General features: G+C 44.1%; 1 protein-coding gene across 1 annotated transcript in view; it reads left to right on the top strand.

Moving 5' to 3' along the window:
- The first annotated feature begins 3,675 nt into the window (after positions 1 to 3,675).
- The window catches only part of LOC127395191 (uncharacterized), a 173,142-nt gene continuing 159,710 nt past the window's right edge, over positions 3,676 to 17,107 (top strand). The window contains exon 1 of the mRNA XM_051641760.1: positions 3,676 to 6,423. Coding sequence (XP_051497720.1) covers positions 4,637 to 5,740 — 1,104 coding nt within the window. The 5' untranslated portion in view covers positions 3,676 to 4,636 and the 3' untranslated portion in view covers positions 5,741 to 6,423. The remainder of the gene's footprint in view (positions 6,424 to 17,107) is intronic.

Genomic DNA, 17,107 nt, shown 5'->3' with positions numbered 1-17,107 from the left:
TCCAAGTCGCGTTGGTGGCATGATGGATAGGAGAAAGGTTACTCAGGAACATGAAGCTCAGCACTGGTAATCTGGGCGCCAGGAGGAGCTGCAACTCAGTGCTCATCACTTTCAAAGCGGCTCTAACTCCTTCGTAGGCTACAAGTATCTCCTTCTCAGTTGTCGTATAGTTGGCCTCAGAACCTCTGTAGCTCCGGCTCCACAATCCCAAGGGTCAACCTCGAGTCTCCCCTGGTGCTTTCTGCCAGAGGCTCCAGTTGGGACCATTGTGTCCGGCTGCGGTGTAGAGCACATTCTTGATGTCTGGCCCTGTTCGTACTGGTCCAAGGGCCACTGCCTGCACGATCTCTTTTTTAATCTGCTCAAAAGCTTTCTGTTGGTCAGGACACCGTTTAAAGTCATGCTTCTTCCGGGTCACCTCGTAGAGAGGTTTCACAATTTCACTGTAACATGGAATATGCATTCTCCAGAAAGCAACAGTCCCTAAAAAGGTTTGAGTGTCCTTTTTAGTAGATGGTGGGGACCTAGCTGTTATTTTGTTAATCACGTGCATTGGGATCTGGCGACGTCCATCTTGCCACCTGATTCCCAGGAATGGGATCTCTCGTGAAGGTCCCTTGACCTTGCTTCTTTTTACAGCAAAACCAGCCTCCAGAAGAATTTGGATGATCTTTTTACCTTTCTCGAAGACTTCTTCTAGCATGTCACCCCACACAATGATGTTGTCGATGTACTGCAGGTGTTCGCGGAATCAACCTGACTGCCAGTAGCCCCCCTGGCATTGGCTCGCGACAACAATGTAACTTCATCTTAACCTGGAGTGTATAAATATTCTCTGTGTTGTTACTATGGTGTGCTAATTTCTTGGCATGAGCCTGCTAGCACCTGATGCTGCGCAGGATTGTAATAAAGTTGATATCTTGTCTCTGTGTGTGGATTGGGCTTTGCACACCGGGTAAAGAATCCATTTTGGGACAACATATACACTGATTCAAAATGTGCTTTTGGAATAATACATATTCATGGAGCAATTTGGAAGGAAAGAGGGCTTTTATCTTCTCAGAGAACTCCTATCAAATATGGAAAGGAAATCCTGAATCTGCTACAGGTGGTGCTGAAACCAAAGGAAGTAGCCGTGGTGCATTGCAAGGCTCATCAGAAAGGGAAAACGGACATCATCGCCAGAAACCGGAAGGTAGATGAAGCAGCAAAGAAAATTGCTTCCGTGCATCATGAGCCGATGCCGTCACAGAGGCTACCAGCAGTCAGGATGCTTCTGCGGCTTTCCTCTGCAAAGTAACTGGAGCAGTGGCAAGATAAAAACCAACACATCACACTGTTTCAGTACATTGATGACACACTGATTGGTGACAATTGCAGAAGAGGAACTTTTGCAAGGTGACTGTTTAACTACTATTGAACAGGTCTATGCCAGCAGATCTGATTTAAAAGATGAACCACTGAATAATTCAGACATGGACTTGTTAACAGATAATGCCTACAAGAGAATTCAATATAAAACCACCCCAGTGCACAGAAAAGGAGACTCAATGGGCAGCGACATGAAAATGCTCAAAGGATTAAGAAGGTTGGTGGGTTACCCCAAACCAACGAGTTCTTCCCACCTCCAAAATGATGGAAACGCTTCTTAAGAGATTACACGAGGAAACTCACATGGGTGCAAACGCATTGGTGAACAACATTAAAAGATATGCTATTGTTGCGGTTTGGGCCCAACACGAAAACAAAAGGAACATCCACATGGCCGCTCACTCAACTCCCCCCCCCCCCCCCCCCCACACACACACACTCTCTCTCACTGGGATGAGGAGGACAAAGCTCATGGGTCAAGACAAAAGACAAGGAGGGTTCTTCACCGATTAAGGTCCCAGGCAAAACAGACTCAACTTGGGGAAAAAATAATTTAATTTCACACTAATCAAACACACACAGGACACAGACAACACAAAGAGCAGTGCTTGCATATGTTACCCCACCCCTCCCTTCCTCCTGGGCCCAAATAATTTTGTTCCCAGTTTCTCTTCCTCCTTCCCCCCAGCGGCACAGGGGGACAGGGGATGGGGTTTAGAGTCAGTTCACAGGCTGGTGGTTCTTGCCACGCCAATCCTAAGAAGGATTCCTTACAGTCCTTCCCTGCTTCCCCACGGGGTCCCTCCCATGGGAAAGAGTCCTCCATGAACCTCTCCTTCATGAGTCCTTCCCATGAGGTTGGGAGCAAGCTGCTCCAGCGTGGGCTTCTCACAGAGTCACGGGCTCCTTTGGGAACCGCCAACTCCCCTGGTGCCGGGGTCTTCCAAAGCTGCTCAGAGTTCACAGGCAGCAAATCCTCTGGCCACAAAATCCAAGTCCAGTGGCCAAGTTCACCCCTCCTGGCGCCTTCAGGGAATGTTCCGCCACGTTCCTCCATGAGTGCAGGGAGACAGCCTGCCATCTGGCCATGGGTTGCAGGGAAACTTCTGCTAAGTCACCTTCTCCCCATTCCTCCTCACCAACCACCAGCACAGCTCTTCTCCCCTCTTAAGTGCTTCTCTGTTCAGGTGTTATGGCAATTCTTTCGTATGTTAATCGCTGAGGCACATCTATTGTCCCTCTAATGGATCTTTGGCTGCGTTTTAGAGCAGGGGGAGCTTCTCAGCTTCTTACCGGAGCCACTCCTGGAGCCCTTCCCCCACTACCAAAAAACCCACCAAACCAAACCAGAACACAAACCCAGCAAAACCATAATGTCCAGAGTAGCCATTGTCTCTAGATGAATTAAAATTCCAGTGCTTATGATGTTGGCATATGAAAGAATATCCCCAAACCTACAAAATGTTAATACAAAATACTATTGTCGCGAGCCGATGCTGTCACAGAGACTACAGGCTGGCAGGATGCTTCTGCGACTTCCCCCCCCCAATGTGGAGGGGTCTTTAAAACAGACCGAGGACACACGCGGTGCTCGCCTCTCACAGAGGATCCATCGCTGCTGGACCGAACCTTAGAGCAGAGACTAGAAACACCGTCCTCACCACACTCACAAACGGTTACTGAGACCAATATTTAGTTTATGAATTAACTGGCTTATTAAGGGTTAACACAAACTGAGGGACCAAGGAACCAAGGTTCAGGAGAGGTAGGCTAGGAATATGTCAGGAAAACAATTCAAAAGTACTACGGTCTTATTAAATGTACACTCCGAGGGAGAGGTGTGGAATCAATGGAGTAAAATAGTAGGGGTTGAGTGGCAGGCGGATTGGGCAGGCAGCTGCAGGCTCTGGTCCGGTTTGGCTTCGGCTGTGGTATTAGGCTCGAGCAGGCTCAAGCCAGGCAGTCTGAAGCCAGGCAGGCTCCGGCGAGCAGCAGTCCCTCGGGGAGTGGGCTGGCTCCCCACGGAGCGGTTACGGGCGGCCCCCCATTGGCTTCTCCGGGCAGTGGTTGTGGGGCAGCCCCCCCTTCCCTCTCGGCTTCTCTGGGCAGCAGTTGCGGGGTTCCAGGTGGCTTCTGGTAGTGCAGCACGGTCTCCTCCCAGGTGGCAGAGAGCCGTGGGCCTGCAGAACTTGCCCTCTTTTATAGATCAGAAATCACTGTTCGAATTAAGTACCACTGTTCAAATTAGCCAATTAGCATTGGCCAGGTATGTACTCTCAGAGGCAGTCTTTAACCTATTGTTAGAAACAGATAATGTGTATTAAACTATCAATAAACTAAAAGTTTTGTAACACCCCTATACTGTGGTTAGAAAAAGGGAAGTACTAACAGAGAAACACCCATGCGGAACTGCCAAGCTTTGCACAATGTATGCTTTGCCGCTGTTAAATATATACTAAGCAACCTATACTGTGGTTAGAAAAAGGGAAGTACTAACAGAGAAACACCCATGCGAAACTGTCAAGCTTTGCACAATGTATGCTTTGCCGCTGTTAAATATATACTAAGTAAACTGTTATAAGCGTTGCACAATGTATGCTTTGCCGCCAATAAGTATGTATTAAGCAAAATGTTATATAAACCATACCATATATGGGATTACCAGGAGGAAGAAAATGCAGAGTACAACACTAAAGGAAAGCAGAAGTGCAAGAATACGGAAGAAGAAGAGTATAAAAGACTAGTGATTTGTTTTAAGCGTGTGGCAGTGGTGGAGCGCAGACTCCCCTGTCACCCAGCGCTGCTTTTGCTCGCTTTCTACTTGCTATGAATCAATAAAACCCTGAATATTACTCAGTCAATTTAACGAGTAATTTTTAACAAATTGGTGCCGTGACTCGGATGGGAAATTAGTGCTCTACCATCCCCTGGGGAGGCGCCCCGAGTGTTTCTCGGCCCCCGGGGTCAGTGGACCACTTTTGCCCACTTCGACGAACCTAAATTCTAGAAAGCGAGCAATTGAGACCGGAAACGATCCCTTAATCTTTGGTGCACTAAAGTCCGGACGAAGACGCAGGATTGCGTAAGTATAAAAAGGTGTTCCGTTCGGGCGGGGTCGGGATTCCTGGAATATAACGACTGAGAGGTTCGACATACTGAACCAAGTGAGTGTGGACCCTTTAGTACTACGTTTCCCAACTCCCGCGAGGGACTGGGCTAGGAACGAGGGGAGCGAGAGTGAGTGTGTGTGACGATATTCCAGAAGATGGGGGCAGAAGGAAGCAAGCTTTTGAACCCCATGGGGAAGGTCCCCAAGGATACCCCTCTTTCATTCATGTTAAATAATTGGAGGTATTTTCCTGGAACAGCAGGGAAAACTAAAGAAAAGATGATAGAATATTGTATTAAGAAATGGGGAGGGAAGAAAATAAAGAAAGGAGTTACCTGGCCTGTTTATGGGTCGGATGAAAATTGGGTAAAACAACAATTGAATTCCTGGGTGAATGGTAAGAATCCATTTAATCCAGAGGAGAGTGCATATGCAGCAATTTGGGTAGAAAAGCCTCAGACCTTCTTATTTTATTTAAAAGAAAAGAAGGAGAGAGAAGAAAAAGAGGAGGAACTTTTATTAAATCTACCCCCATATGTTCCTCCGGCACCGGCACCAGTACCACCACCACCTCCAGTAGTGCCAGATGCGCCTAATATTGCAGATCATATAACCCCTCCAGCTAGGAGGAAAACCAGGAGTCAAAGAGATCAGGCTCAAGTGTATCCCCTAAGGGAGGTTCCTATGGGAGGACCCCAACCTGGAATAGGATATGTATCTGTTCCCCTAAATTCGGGAGATTTAAGGGAATTTAAGAGGACTGAAATGGGGAATTTATTAGATGACCCATTGGGTGTAGCCGAAAGGTTAGATCAGTTTTTGGAACCCAGCTTATACACATGGACAGAAATGAGCTCTATATTAAGTCAGCTGTTTACCGCTGAAGAAAGAGACATGATTAGACGGGCAGGAATGAGACTATGGGATGCCCGACATGCCCAAGGGCCACAAGCCGACATCAAATGGCCTCTCCAGAACCCAAATTGGGACAATCAAAATCCGGAGCACAGAGTCCATATGGGGGATTTAAGAACTATAGTCATCCAAGGCATTCGGGAAGCAGTACCCCGTGGACAGAACATTAGCAAAGCCTTTAACGAAAGACAGAAAAAAGATGAAAGTCCCACCGAATGGTTAGAAAGGTTGAGGAAAGCTCTGCAGCTGTATTCTGGAGCAGACCCACACAGCCCTTTGGGACAGGCTGTATTAAAAACTCATTTTGTGGCTAAATCTTGGGAGGATATTAGAAAAAAAGCTTGAAAAATTGGAAGATTGGCAGGATAGAGGTTTGGATGAGCTGTTGAGAGAAGCTCAGAAAGTATATGTAAGGAGAGAGGAAGAGAGTACTAAACGACAGGTAAAGATGATGATTGTGGCAGTTAGAGAAGATAGGAGAGGACGTCCAGGGGGATTAAGGGATAAAAAAGGGCGGCCAGAGAATGTAGAACGAAAAGAACAGGGAAGTTGTTTTTACTGTGGCAAGAAGGGACATATTAAGAAAAACTGCCGAGAGCGAATTCGAGATGAGGAATTGATAAAGGCAGAATAGGATAGTCAGGGGCTCTATATTATAGGGGATCGGAGTCACCAAGAGCCCTTGATAAAATTAAAGATAGGTCCCCTAAGACAAGAGTTCACCTTTTTAGTAGACACAGGGGCAGAACGATCAACAATTAGGAACTTGCCGGAAGGATGCAAACTTTCTGATGAAAAAGTTCAAGTTATTGGAGCAAAAGGAGAACCTTTTAAGGTAAATAAAATTAAAGATGTAGTATTTGAATCAGAAAACAAATTTGGAGTGGGTGAACTCTTGTTGGTTCCCGAAGCAGATTTTAATTTACTTGGACGGGATCTGATAGTAGAATTACAATTAGAGATTAAAGTGAAAAGGAAAAAGTTAGAGAAGAAAGCATAAAATTGCTTAACTTTTTAGCATTAAAAGGGTTACGAGTGTCAGAAGAAAAACTTCAATTTGTAGAAGGAAGAGTTAAATATTTAGGCCATTATTTAATTAAAGGACAAAAAATAATAGACCCAGAGCGAATTAAAGGAATATTGGAATTGACAACGCCTAGAAGTAAAAGACAAATAAGGCAGGTTTTAGGTTTGTTTGGCTATTGCAGGCAATGGATAGAGAATTATAGTGCAAAAGTAAAATTTTTATATGAACAATTAACCAAAAACAATGTGCCGAAATGGACTTTACAGGATAGAAAGAACTTTGAGAATTTAAAGAAGGATTTGAGTCAAGCACCAGTCCTTAGTTTACCAGATGTGAAAAGACCTTTTCAATTATTTGTAAATACGGACAGAGGAACAGCCTTTGGAGTTTTGACCCAGGAATGGGCAGGGAAAAGGAAGCTAGTGGCATATTTATCGAAATTATTAGACCCTGTAAGCAGAGGATGGCCAACATGCATACAAATTATTGTAGCAGCAGCATCATTATTGGAAGAAGCAAACCGCATCACTTTCCATGGGGAAATAGTTTTATATGCACCTCATAACATTAGAGGGGTATTGCAGCAAAAGGCAGAAAAATGGCTTACAGATAGTCGATTATTAAAATATGAGGGAATTTTAATTGAATCGTCTAAATTGTTACTTAGGACTGTAGGGGCAACTAACCCGGCTGAATTTTTATATCAGGGAGAGAATAACATGAAAACACTACATGATTGCTTACAAACAATAGAATGCCAAAGTAAAATAAGGCCCGATTTAGAAGAAGAAGAATTGGAAAAAGGGGATATCTTGTTTGTAGATGGGTCATCTAGAGTAGTAGAAGGGAAACGGCTTTCTGGGTATGCTATTGTTAAATTGGAAAATGGAGAATTCAAAGTTATGAATTCAGGACCTTTAAATGCTAGCTGGTCAGCCCAGGCATGTGAGTTATATGCTCTTTGGAGAGCTTTAGAGTTATTAAAAGGAAAAATAGGCACAATATACACGGATTCAAAATATGCATATGGGATAGTACATACATTTGGAAAAATTTGGGAAGAACGAGGTTTTATAAATTCACAAGGAAAAGGTTTAGTTCATGAAGAACTTGTAAGAAGAGTTTTGAAGTCTTTACGAGGTCCACTTGAAATAGCAGTAGTTCATGTTAAAGATCATCAAAGAGGCACGAACTACAGAATCAGAGGAAATAATGTAGCTGATGAAGAAGCCAGAAGAGTTGCTGGTAATTCTACCACCCTTTTAATGGTAAAAGAGACCCCAGACGCTTTAAATGAAGAAAACTTTAGCTTTAGTAAAAAGGAAAAAGAGAAATTGAGTCTTATGGGAACCAAAGAACAGAATAGGAAACAAGTGTTACCTGATGGCAGAGAAGTTTTACCCCAAGGAATGGCCAGAAAAATAATGATAAAAATACATCAAAAAAACTCATTGGGGAACTCAAGCTTTAGTTGATCATTTCGAACAATTATACTCTTGCATTGGGGTATACAACGTGGCAAAGACAATAACACAAGCTTGTGAAACGTGTCAAAAAGTAAATCGAAACAGAAGTAGGCAAAGACAACTGAGAGGGCGACCCCCAGCAATCAGGCCTTTTTCAAACATACAAATTGACTTTACTGAACTTCCCAAGGTAGGGAGGTACAGATATCTTTTAACTCATTATGTAAAGGCCTTTCCCACGGGAAGAGCTACTGCCAACCAGGTAACAAAAGTGCTGCTCGAACACATAATACCTCGATATGGTGTGATTGAAGTTATAGACTCAGATCGCGGGCCACATTTTACCTCAAAAATTATAAAAGAATTATCGGAATGTTTAGGAATAAGATGGGACTACCATACGCCATGGCATCCACAGAGCTCAGGGAGAGTCGAGAGACTGAATGGGGAAATTAAAACAGTGTTAACCAAATTGATGATTGAAACAAAATTATCTTGGTTAAGATGCTTACCTATGGCATTATTAATTTTGAGAACTAGACCTAGATCTGATTTGGGAATTTTTGTGTATGAAATGGTATATGGTATGCCCTATAATATTGAAAAACCACAAGAAAATGTTTTGGTACAAGACCAAACCTTAGAAGTATATATTTCACAATTGTCAAAACATAGGGAAGAATTATGGAAGAGAGGGTTGATAGTATAAAGACCTCCATTGGACTTGAAAATACATAATATAAAACCTGGGGATTGGATCCTAATCCGGATATGGAAAGAAGAGACTTTAAAACCTAAATGGGAAGGACCTTTTCTTGTTTTGCTTACCACAAAAACTGTTGTAAGAACAACGGAGCGTGGTTGGACTCATGCAAGCCGAATAAAAGGACCTGTGTCCCCACCTCAGTGGAAGGTCATCAGCCCTCCAGGAGAAACCAAACTGATACTAAAGTGATAAGCTCTGAATGATTTGGACTTGGTTTGAGAACTTACCTTTTTATGTATAGTGTATTTTAGGAATCATAATAGCATTAGTGATATCGTTAATTGTATATTATTTGTGAAAAAAATTGTTAAATGTGGAAGAGGAATTTGTTTCCATGTATAAGAACCAATCATATATGTTTATAGAAAGGGTGTCAAAAGTAGTGGGGATTTATGGCCATTTTTAAGTAAAAGGAAAAGTATCCACTTCTTTTGTGATATTTTTGAAGGGAATGGTACGATCCCCGAATATTCTCCTGAAGAATACACCTGCTGTCGAGAAGATGATAATCCCCGTGGCTCGAAGCAACCGAGTCGACGGGCGAGACAGAGGAGTACAAAAATGTGGAGAACAGAATTTAAGATGGGATCACACCAAGCGCCCCGAAAGGAGTGGTAATGTAGCAAATAATTGGCCAGGCCTCCGCTCTTTTGGACTTACCCTAGTCATATTGACGTTATACTTTAACAGTGTACATGGAAACCCTCATCAACCATTATGGAATTAAGAAACCACACTGATCCACAAAATAGGTCAGAAATAGTGATAACACCACATAAAAACTTTCAAGACCCCTTGTGGGAAATAATGCAAGCGTCTTATTTAGCATTGAACAACACCAAGCCAAATTTAACTAAAGAATGTTGGTTATGTTTTAATGTTAGACCACCTTACTATGAAGCAGTAGGACAATCAGATAAAATTAAATGGTCAAACGGAACAAATCCCTCAGAATGTCCTTGGAGTGAGGACAAGCAGGACACCAAGGGAATGACATTACAGCATGTAACAGGAAGAGGACAATGTATTGGTACTGTCCCAGAGCAATATAAAGAATTTTGTAATAGTACGATTCATAAGACAAGAATAAAGCAAAAGAGAAATGAAACCTACAAGTGGGCAATACCGGCTACAGGAGCAAAATGGGTGTGCTCAGATATTGGGGTGACACCGTGTATATCATTGCAAGTGTTTAATGTATCTCAATTTTGTGTTCAGGTAATAATCATTTCACGTTTAATGTACCATTCAATGGAAGATGTTATGCATCATTTTGAGAAAGGCCTCAGTAGACAAAAAAGAGAGCCAATTACTGCAATTTCCTTAGCTACTTTGCTAATTGCAGGAGGTGTGGGAGCTGGAACGGGTATAGCCTCAATTATTAAGAGTGAACAAATGCAGGCATTACAAATAGCAGTAAATGAAGATCTAATTAGAATAGAACAATCAATTAATCAATTGTCAACCTCGGTCAAGTCTCTTTCTGAAGTGGCCTTACAAAATAGAAGAGGTTTAGATCTGTTATTCCTCAAGGAAGGAGGATTGTGTGTAGCCCTCCAAGAAGAATGTTGCACATTCATAGATTATACTGGAGTAGTCCAAGATTCAATGGCAGAACTTCGAAAAAGACTAGACCAACGTAAAAAAAGATCTAGAGACCGGTACAACATGGTATGAAAATTGGTTTAGTGCAAAACCATGGCTAACTACTCTTTTGTCTGCTCTGGCTGGACCATTGATACTAGTTTTATTAGGATTAATATTTGGACCATGTATTATAAAATATGTGTTACAATTTGTAAAAGAAAGATTTGATATTACGAAATTAATGATTTTGACTTCTAGAACTGAATATCAACAAGTGCCACAAAAACTACCAGAAGCATATTGTACCTGTGGTACTTATAAAGATGTATATCTCGAATGTAATTGTAAACAACCTTGTGGATGTGATAGGAGATGTGAAGCTTGTGAAAGATTTGTAGAAGCAGACGAGATAGTTTAATAACATAGGATAAAAAGAAAAAGGGGGGAATTGTTAGAAACAGATAATGTGTATTAAACTATCAATAAACTAAAAGTTTTGTAACACCCCTATACTGTGGTTAGAAAAAGGGAAGTACTAACAGAGAAACACCCATGCGGAACTGCCAAGCTTTGCACAATGTATGCTTTGCCGCTGTTAAATATATACTAAGCAACCTATACTGTGGTTAGAAAAAGGGAAGTACTAACAGAGAAACACCCATGCGAAACTGTCAAGCTTTGCACAATGTATGCTTTGCCGCTGTTAAATATATACTAAGTAAACTGTTATAAGCGTTGCACAATGTATGCTTTGCCGCCAATAAGTATGTATTAAGCAAAATGTTATATAAACCATACCATATATGGGATTACCAGGAGGAAGAAAATGCAGAGTACAACACTAAAGGAAAGCAGAAGTGCAAGAATACGGAAGAAGAAGAGTATAAAAGACTAGTGATTTGTTTTAAGCGTGTGGCAGTGGTGGAGCGCAGACTCCCCTGTCACCCAGCGCTGCTTTTGCTCGCTTTCTACTTGCTATGAATCAATAAAACCCTGAATATTACTCAGTCAATTTAACGAGTAATTTTTAACACTATTGTCCATTTTCTGCCAGTTATCATAACCCTTATGCTCTTTTCTTGCTGTGGACTTCTCTGGTAGAGCAAGGGGCCCGTTACTAAATCAGCAAAAAGATGCCACTCTTGTTTTGCTGGCTTGAAAGGCATTTTGTTTAGTCTTATGTGGGGAGAGAGAAGATGGACCATTCCCCACATGGTCTCCACGGGGTATGCAGTTCCCACTTAAATTGTAAGATCCTAGATATCTCCTGTAAACACCAGTAATGAAGTGTGGACCATTATCTGAGGCTATGCCCTCGGGGATCCCAAACCTGAGAATTATCTCCAATCAGAAAAGGTATCAACGGAGACGGCAGGTCCCGTGGCGGGTGGCCACGGTTTGGCAGCGGAGGGCTTCCCCCGGCTGGCAGGCAGGTTCCCCGCGGATGGCGTCCAGAGCAAGACCGGCCGCACGAGCAAAAGTTACACCTTTTTTAAATTCTAAGGACCCCTGTTCAGTTATTGTGTCACTGTTTAAGATAGCAATAAGGCCCAGAGCCAATTAGCATTCATGGATCTAGAGTCAGGGCAGTCCTGTTAGAGACAGTTAGGCAGTCCATAACGTTTTGTCTATTTTGCTGCCTGTGCATCATAGCCTTTGCATTTTTCTTCTGTCCTTTGGATTTATCTGTAGAACAGTCAGGCCTGTTCTTGTCCGTCCTTGAGTAATCAGCAAAAAGGCGTCTGCTGGCTTAAAAGGCATTTTATTTAGTCTTATGTGGGGGGGAGAAGGGGGACCGTTCCCCACGGTGTGTTTTCTTTATAAGCTGTCTTATCAATGGAGCAGTGACTAATATTTGGCCGGTGTTAGTTACCCACCATCCATCCTTGGATTTGGTGCATTTCAAGGCCTAAGCCAATTGATTGTATTTTTCTGAATGCACTGGAGCCTTATCCATTGCAACCTTTTTTGCAGGGACTTAAGCCCCTATAATGGTGTGGGAAACGGTTCTTCCCCACATAAGACTAAACAAAATGCCTTTTAAGTCAACAAAGGCCTTCTGCTGATTATACCCAGCTAATGGACAAAAACAGGCCTGCTGCTCAAGGGCAAATGAAAGCAAAACAAAGGATGTGATACAAGGCAGGAAGGATGGGCAACAAATTATGAATTGCCCCTAATAGTTCCTGCCCTAACTTGGGACTCGTGGATGCTAATTGGCTCTGAACATTAGTATGTTCATAAGGAGAATGTAAAAGCATGCATTGTGGCAGTGACACTGACTGGACAGGGGGGTCACTGGGATATAAAAGGTGACAGCTTTTGCAGGTGAGAGAGCAGCCTGCTCGGGCGCTTCTTACATGGGACTCCCCCCACGCTGCGCTGCTTGTCGGATTTGCCCTGCTATAGAGCCTGGTACCGGGACTCTGCCAAGCCTGCTAAACCTGCCTGCCTGCCCCGGGGATCGAACCTGAGTCGTAACGGTCAGCACGCCGGGTTCTGACCCCTGGACCACTAAGATCTTCCCGCAGCTATCGGGGCCGGAGCCCCCACTTTTTTGCTGCCGGTTGCCGGGGAAACCAAGCCACTGCCGCTGAGGGGGAACTGCCGCCGCCGCTGCCGAGCCGCGAGGGGGCTGCACCCCCCAAAACCACGGACTTCGGGCCCCTGCCAAGGGGGAGCCACCGCCGCAGCTGCCTGCCTGCTGCCTGCTGAGAGGGGGGGGCACCCACTGTTGCCGCTGCTGCCATTGCCGCTGGGGAAGAAGCCGCCGAGGACTGCACCAGGGGCTGCACCCCCCCACAAGCCAGCTTGCCGAAAAGGAGCCACCGAAGGGGAACCGCCGCTTTCGCCGCAGGAACTGCACCCCCCCCCCCCCCCTCCCCCCACGCACCTGCTCACTGGAAGAAAAAGCCTGGCACCGGGAGCTGCATATCGAAACGGGAGGGTAATGAAATCGCACAACCCCCTTTTGCCCTACCACGATTCCGCTCCCCATACTTGCACACACATTGCCACCTCTTTTAAGGAGGAATTTCGTCGGCCTTGCCCTCCTCCCTCCCTCTCCTTTGATCTGCAACTCTCTTTTGGAGAGTATGTCTTAGGGGCACAGTACTTTTGCATTACTTCCCTGATATATCCTTGGTAGCCATTTGCCATTTCCACATTTTTCCTAAACCTTATCCCTTAGTGTAGCCGTTCTTTAATAAACCGGTTAATTCATAAAGTAAATATTGGTCTCAGTAACAATTTGTGGGCGTGGTGAGGGTGGTATTATAATCTATGTTACCAAACAGGGTAGGGCTGTTCTTGAATCCTTGTGGAAGCACTGTCCAATACAGCAGTGCTTTCCTCCCTGTTGTCAGATTTTCCCATTCAAATGCTATAATGGTTCAGCTTGTCTCATCCACCGGGATGCAGAAGAAAGTGTCCTTCAAATCCAAAACTGCAAAATAAACATTTGTCTTGGGTATGGATGTAAGCAATGTATACGGGTTGGGAACAACAAGATGCACATACACAGTTATCCAATTGATTTCTCTGATCCTGAACCAACCTGTATTCTTGAGATCAAGGTTTCTTTCTTGGTAATGTAGGAGTTAAATTCAGATTGGTGTACCCTTAACAGCCCATATTTTAAAAAGGTGTTAATTAATCGTTCCAACCCTTTGCTTCTTTTTACAGCAAAACCAGCATCCAGAAGAATTTGCATGAACTTTTTGCCTTTCTCAAAAACTTCTTTGAGCTTGTCACCCCACACAATGATGTCTTCAATGTCCTGCAGGTGTTCTGGAGCTCCACCCTTCTCCAGTGCAGTGTGGATCAGTCCATGGCAAATGGTTGAGCTGTGTTTCCACCCCTGGGGCAGTCGATTCCAGGTGTACTGGACTCCCCTCCAGGTGAAAGCAAACTGTGGCCTGCACTCTGGTGCAGGGAGGCAAGATGATCCAGGCAAGGCTCTACAGCATCTGGGTCGCCAAAACTGTTGTCCCGAAAGTGGGGTCCATTACCAGGTGTACAAGAAGCCAATTCACACACAGAGTCGAGATATTTGCTTTAATATCCAGTTCTGTGCAGAAAAGGCAGCAGGGTGTTATTCCACAAAGCAAGCTCAGTTTCCTGAAATACAAATGCTACTTTTATACCCAAAAATGTGAGAAAGAACTTTATGTCTGTTACTGAATTGACTAAATTTTGATGATTTAGAAGGCTTGGGTCTGGTCGGGCCTGACCAGGCTTTTAGGAGAAACTGTTCGTATAGGAATCATATTGGGAGGGGGAGTGGGTAATTATGTTTTACTTCAGTAGTCACAGAAACCACATGTACTAGACAAGCGGTACGTACAAGTAGCTAAGGTCTAGTGTTGCATAAAGAGTAAGATATTATGCTTAAGTAGCTACTGTGGAAAGAATAATACAATAATAAATCCTGAACCTATCACACAGTAGCCAAGGTCACAGTAACCAGTTATACTGCTTGAATATCCCCTTTCCCCATCCCAACTTGGTCTGAATATCAGGGACTACAATCAATAGGGTGACCAATGATTTTTGTTAGAAATGAATATGTATGAAGTTATGTAACTCGAAGGGGCCAATCAATGCAAAGGTTAAACTTAATGAATAATTAAAAGCGAGCATTATATGCATTTTTATGTTAAATATTTTGGACAATAGAAATTTAGTATATAAAAACCTGTTGATTGTAATGCAATTCAGGATACGCTAGGAGGAGTTATCCCCCGTATCCTCCGCGCTTTAATAAAGAAGTGTCTGCTTATCTGCATCACATTGGTCTTGATAAGTTATTTTCCCCATATTTGGTGACAGTTTTTTGCAATCCAGATGGGACCTCACTGAGAGAGACCGGAGGAGTCGGGGACCTGATTGGTTCCAGCTGGCACTGAGGAAATTCTCTGGGATACCCATCTCTCCCTGATCCACAAGGCTCTTTGCAACATCCCCTGGAATTGGTAAGACACTTCTCATTTTCTTTTGGGAAGGGGGTTAGAGTCCCCCAGTCTGTATTTGGAGGGGGTTCGAGTCCCCCAGTCTGCCTGTCAGATGCGGCAAAAGCTGCATAGGGTTGGACTAAGAGGGTACCCATTTGGAAGCCTAGGCATCTACCCATAAGACATAAGCGAAAGCTATTGCAGGGTCAGACCATCAGTGCGGGTGAAGTCCTTTCTCATGAGGCGCAGTTCTTTCATAGAGAAAGGCTGGACAAGGTCATCGTCTATGACCCCCCCGTAGGAGGCTGAGTTAGACAGACAGCAAAACTGGCCAGAGATATTCCATTCCATATATCTGCGTCATAGATCTCCCCGTAGTGTCTGAGCCGGCAGAGTAAAGATGTGACCTTAAAGACCCAGCAGTTAGAGAAACATTCCAGTGTCTTATCAGCCTTAGCTCTAACACATTGTTGCTAGTTAAAAGAGAGCTTACTGAAGGAAAAAAAAATCAGTAAAAGTGGCTTCATCCTGGCTCAAACCAGGACATTCCACCCCTTATTCCATACCATATATTACATATAGGCTCTGTATTTTATCAGCTGTCAAATTAAGGATTCTCCCCCAGAGTCAGATTACTTTGAGGCACATATTCTACTTCACCATCCTCCATCATCACACACAAGGTATGTCCAGGTCCCTGAGCAAAAGCAACACCCCAGACAGGTTTACCTTTGCCTGAAGCAGGATAGACCCAAACACTTTTACCCAGCAGGTTTCTTTCACATACCACAGGGACTTTATCCCCATCTGCAGTGTGTAAAAGGTCTGACTGAGCAGGACCAGCCCGATTGATGGATCCCCTGGTATTAACTAACCAGGTGGCCTTTGCCAAATTTTTGTCCCAGTTCTTGAACGTTCCACCACCCATTACCTTCAGGGTAGCTTTCAACAAACCACTGTAACTTTCAGTTTTCCCTGAGGCTTGTGCATAGTACGGGATATGGTAGATCCATTCAATACCATACTCTTTAGCCCAGTCAGTCACAAGACTGTTTTTGAAATGAGTCCCATTGTCTGACTCAGTTATTTCTGGAGTACCATGTCTCCACAAGGTTTGCTTCTCAAGGCCCAGGATAGTATTCCAACCATCCTGTACTTGTTTCCACCATCGTAAGCACATAGCGCTTACCCTGGCGGCTCTGAGGCACTGTGATGTAGTCAATTTGCCAGGCCTCCCCATACCTGTACTTGGACCACCTCCCTTCATACCACAAAGGTTTCAACCATTTAGCCTGCTTAATTGCAGCACATCTCACAGCCATGGATCACCTATGCAATAGTGTCCATGTTTAAGTCCACCCCTCGATCACGAGCCCATTTATATGTTGCATCTCTGCCCTGATGACCTGAAGCATCAAGGGCCCATTGAGCCAAAAAGAGCTCACCCTTGTGTTCCCAGTCTAAGTCTATTTGGAACATTTGAGCAGCCTCATCTGCTCATTGGTTGCGTCGATGTTCCTCAGTGGCTTGACTCAGAGGCACGTGTGCATCTACATGACGCACTTTTACCACCATTTTCTCTATCCGAGCTGCAATGTCTTTCCAGAGGTCAGCAACCCAAATAGGTTTACCCTTTTGCTGCCAGTTGTTTTGCTGCCACTGCTTTAGCCAACTCCACAAGGCATTTGCTGCCATCCACGAGTCAGTGTAGAGGTAGAGTCTCGGCCACCCCTCTCGCTCAGCAATGTCCAAAGCCAGCTGGATGGCTTTGACCTCTGCAAACTGACTTGATTCACCTTCTCCTTCAGCTACTTGAGCAACCAGTCGTGTAGGACTCCACACGGCAGCTTTCCACTTCCGGCGGTTTCCTACAAGACGACAGGAGCCATCGGTGAAAGGGGCAAATTGTTTCTC

This window comes from Apus apus, chromosome W (assembly GCF_020740795.1).
Source record: "Apus apus isolate bApuApu2 chromosome W, bApuApu2.pri.cur, whole genome shotgun sequence".
NCBI classification, from domain to species: domain Eukaryota; kingdom Metazoa; phylum Chordata; class Aves; order Apodiformes; family Apodidae; genus Apus; species Apus apus.
The sequence above is the reverse complement of the archived record's forward strand: the minus strand, read 5'-3'. Positions and strand labels throughout refer to the sequence as shown.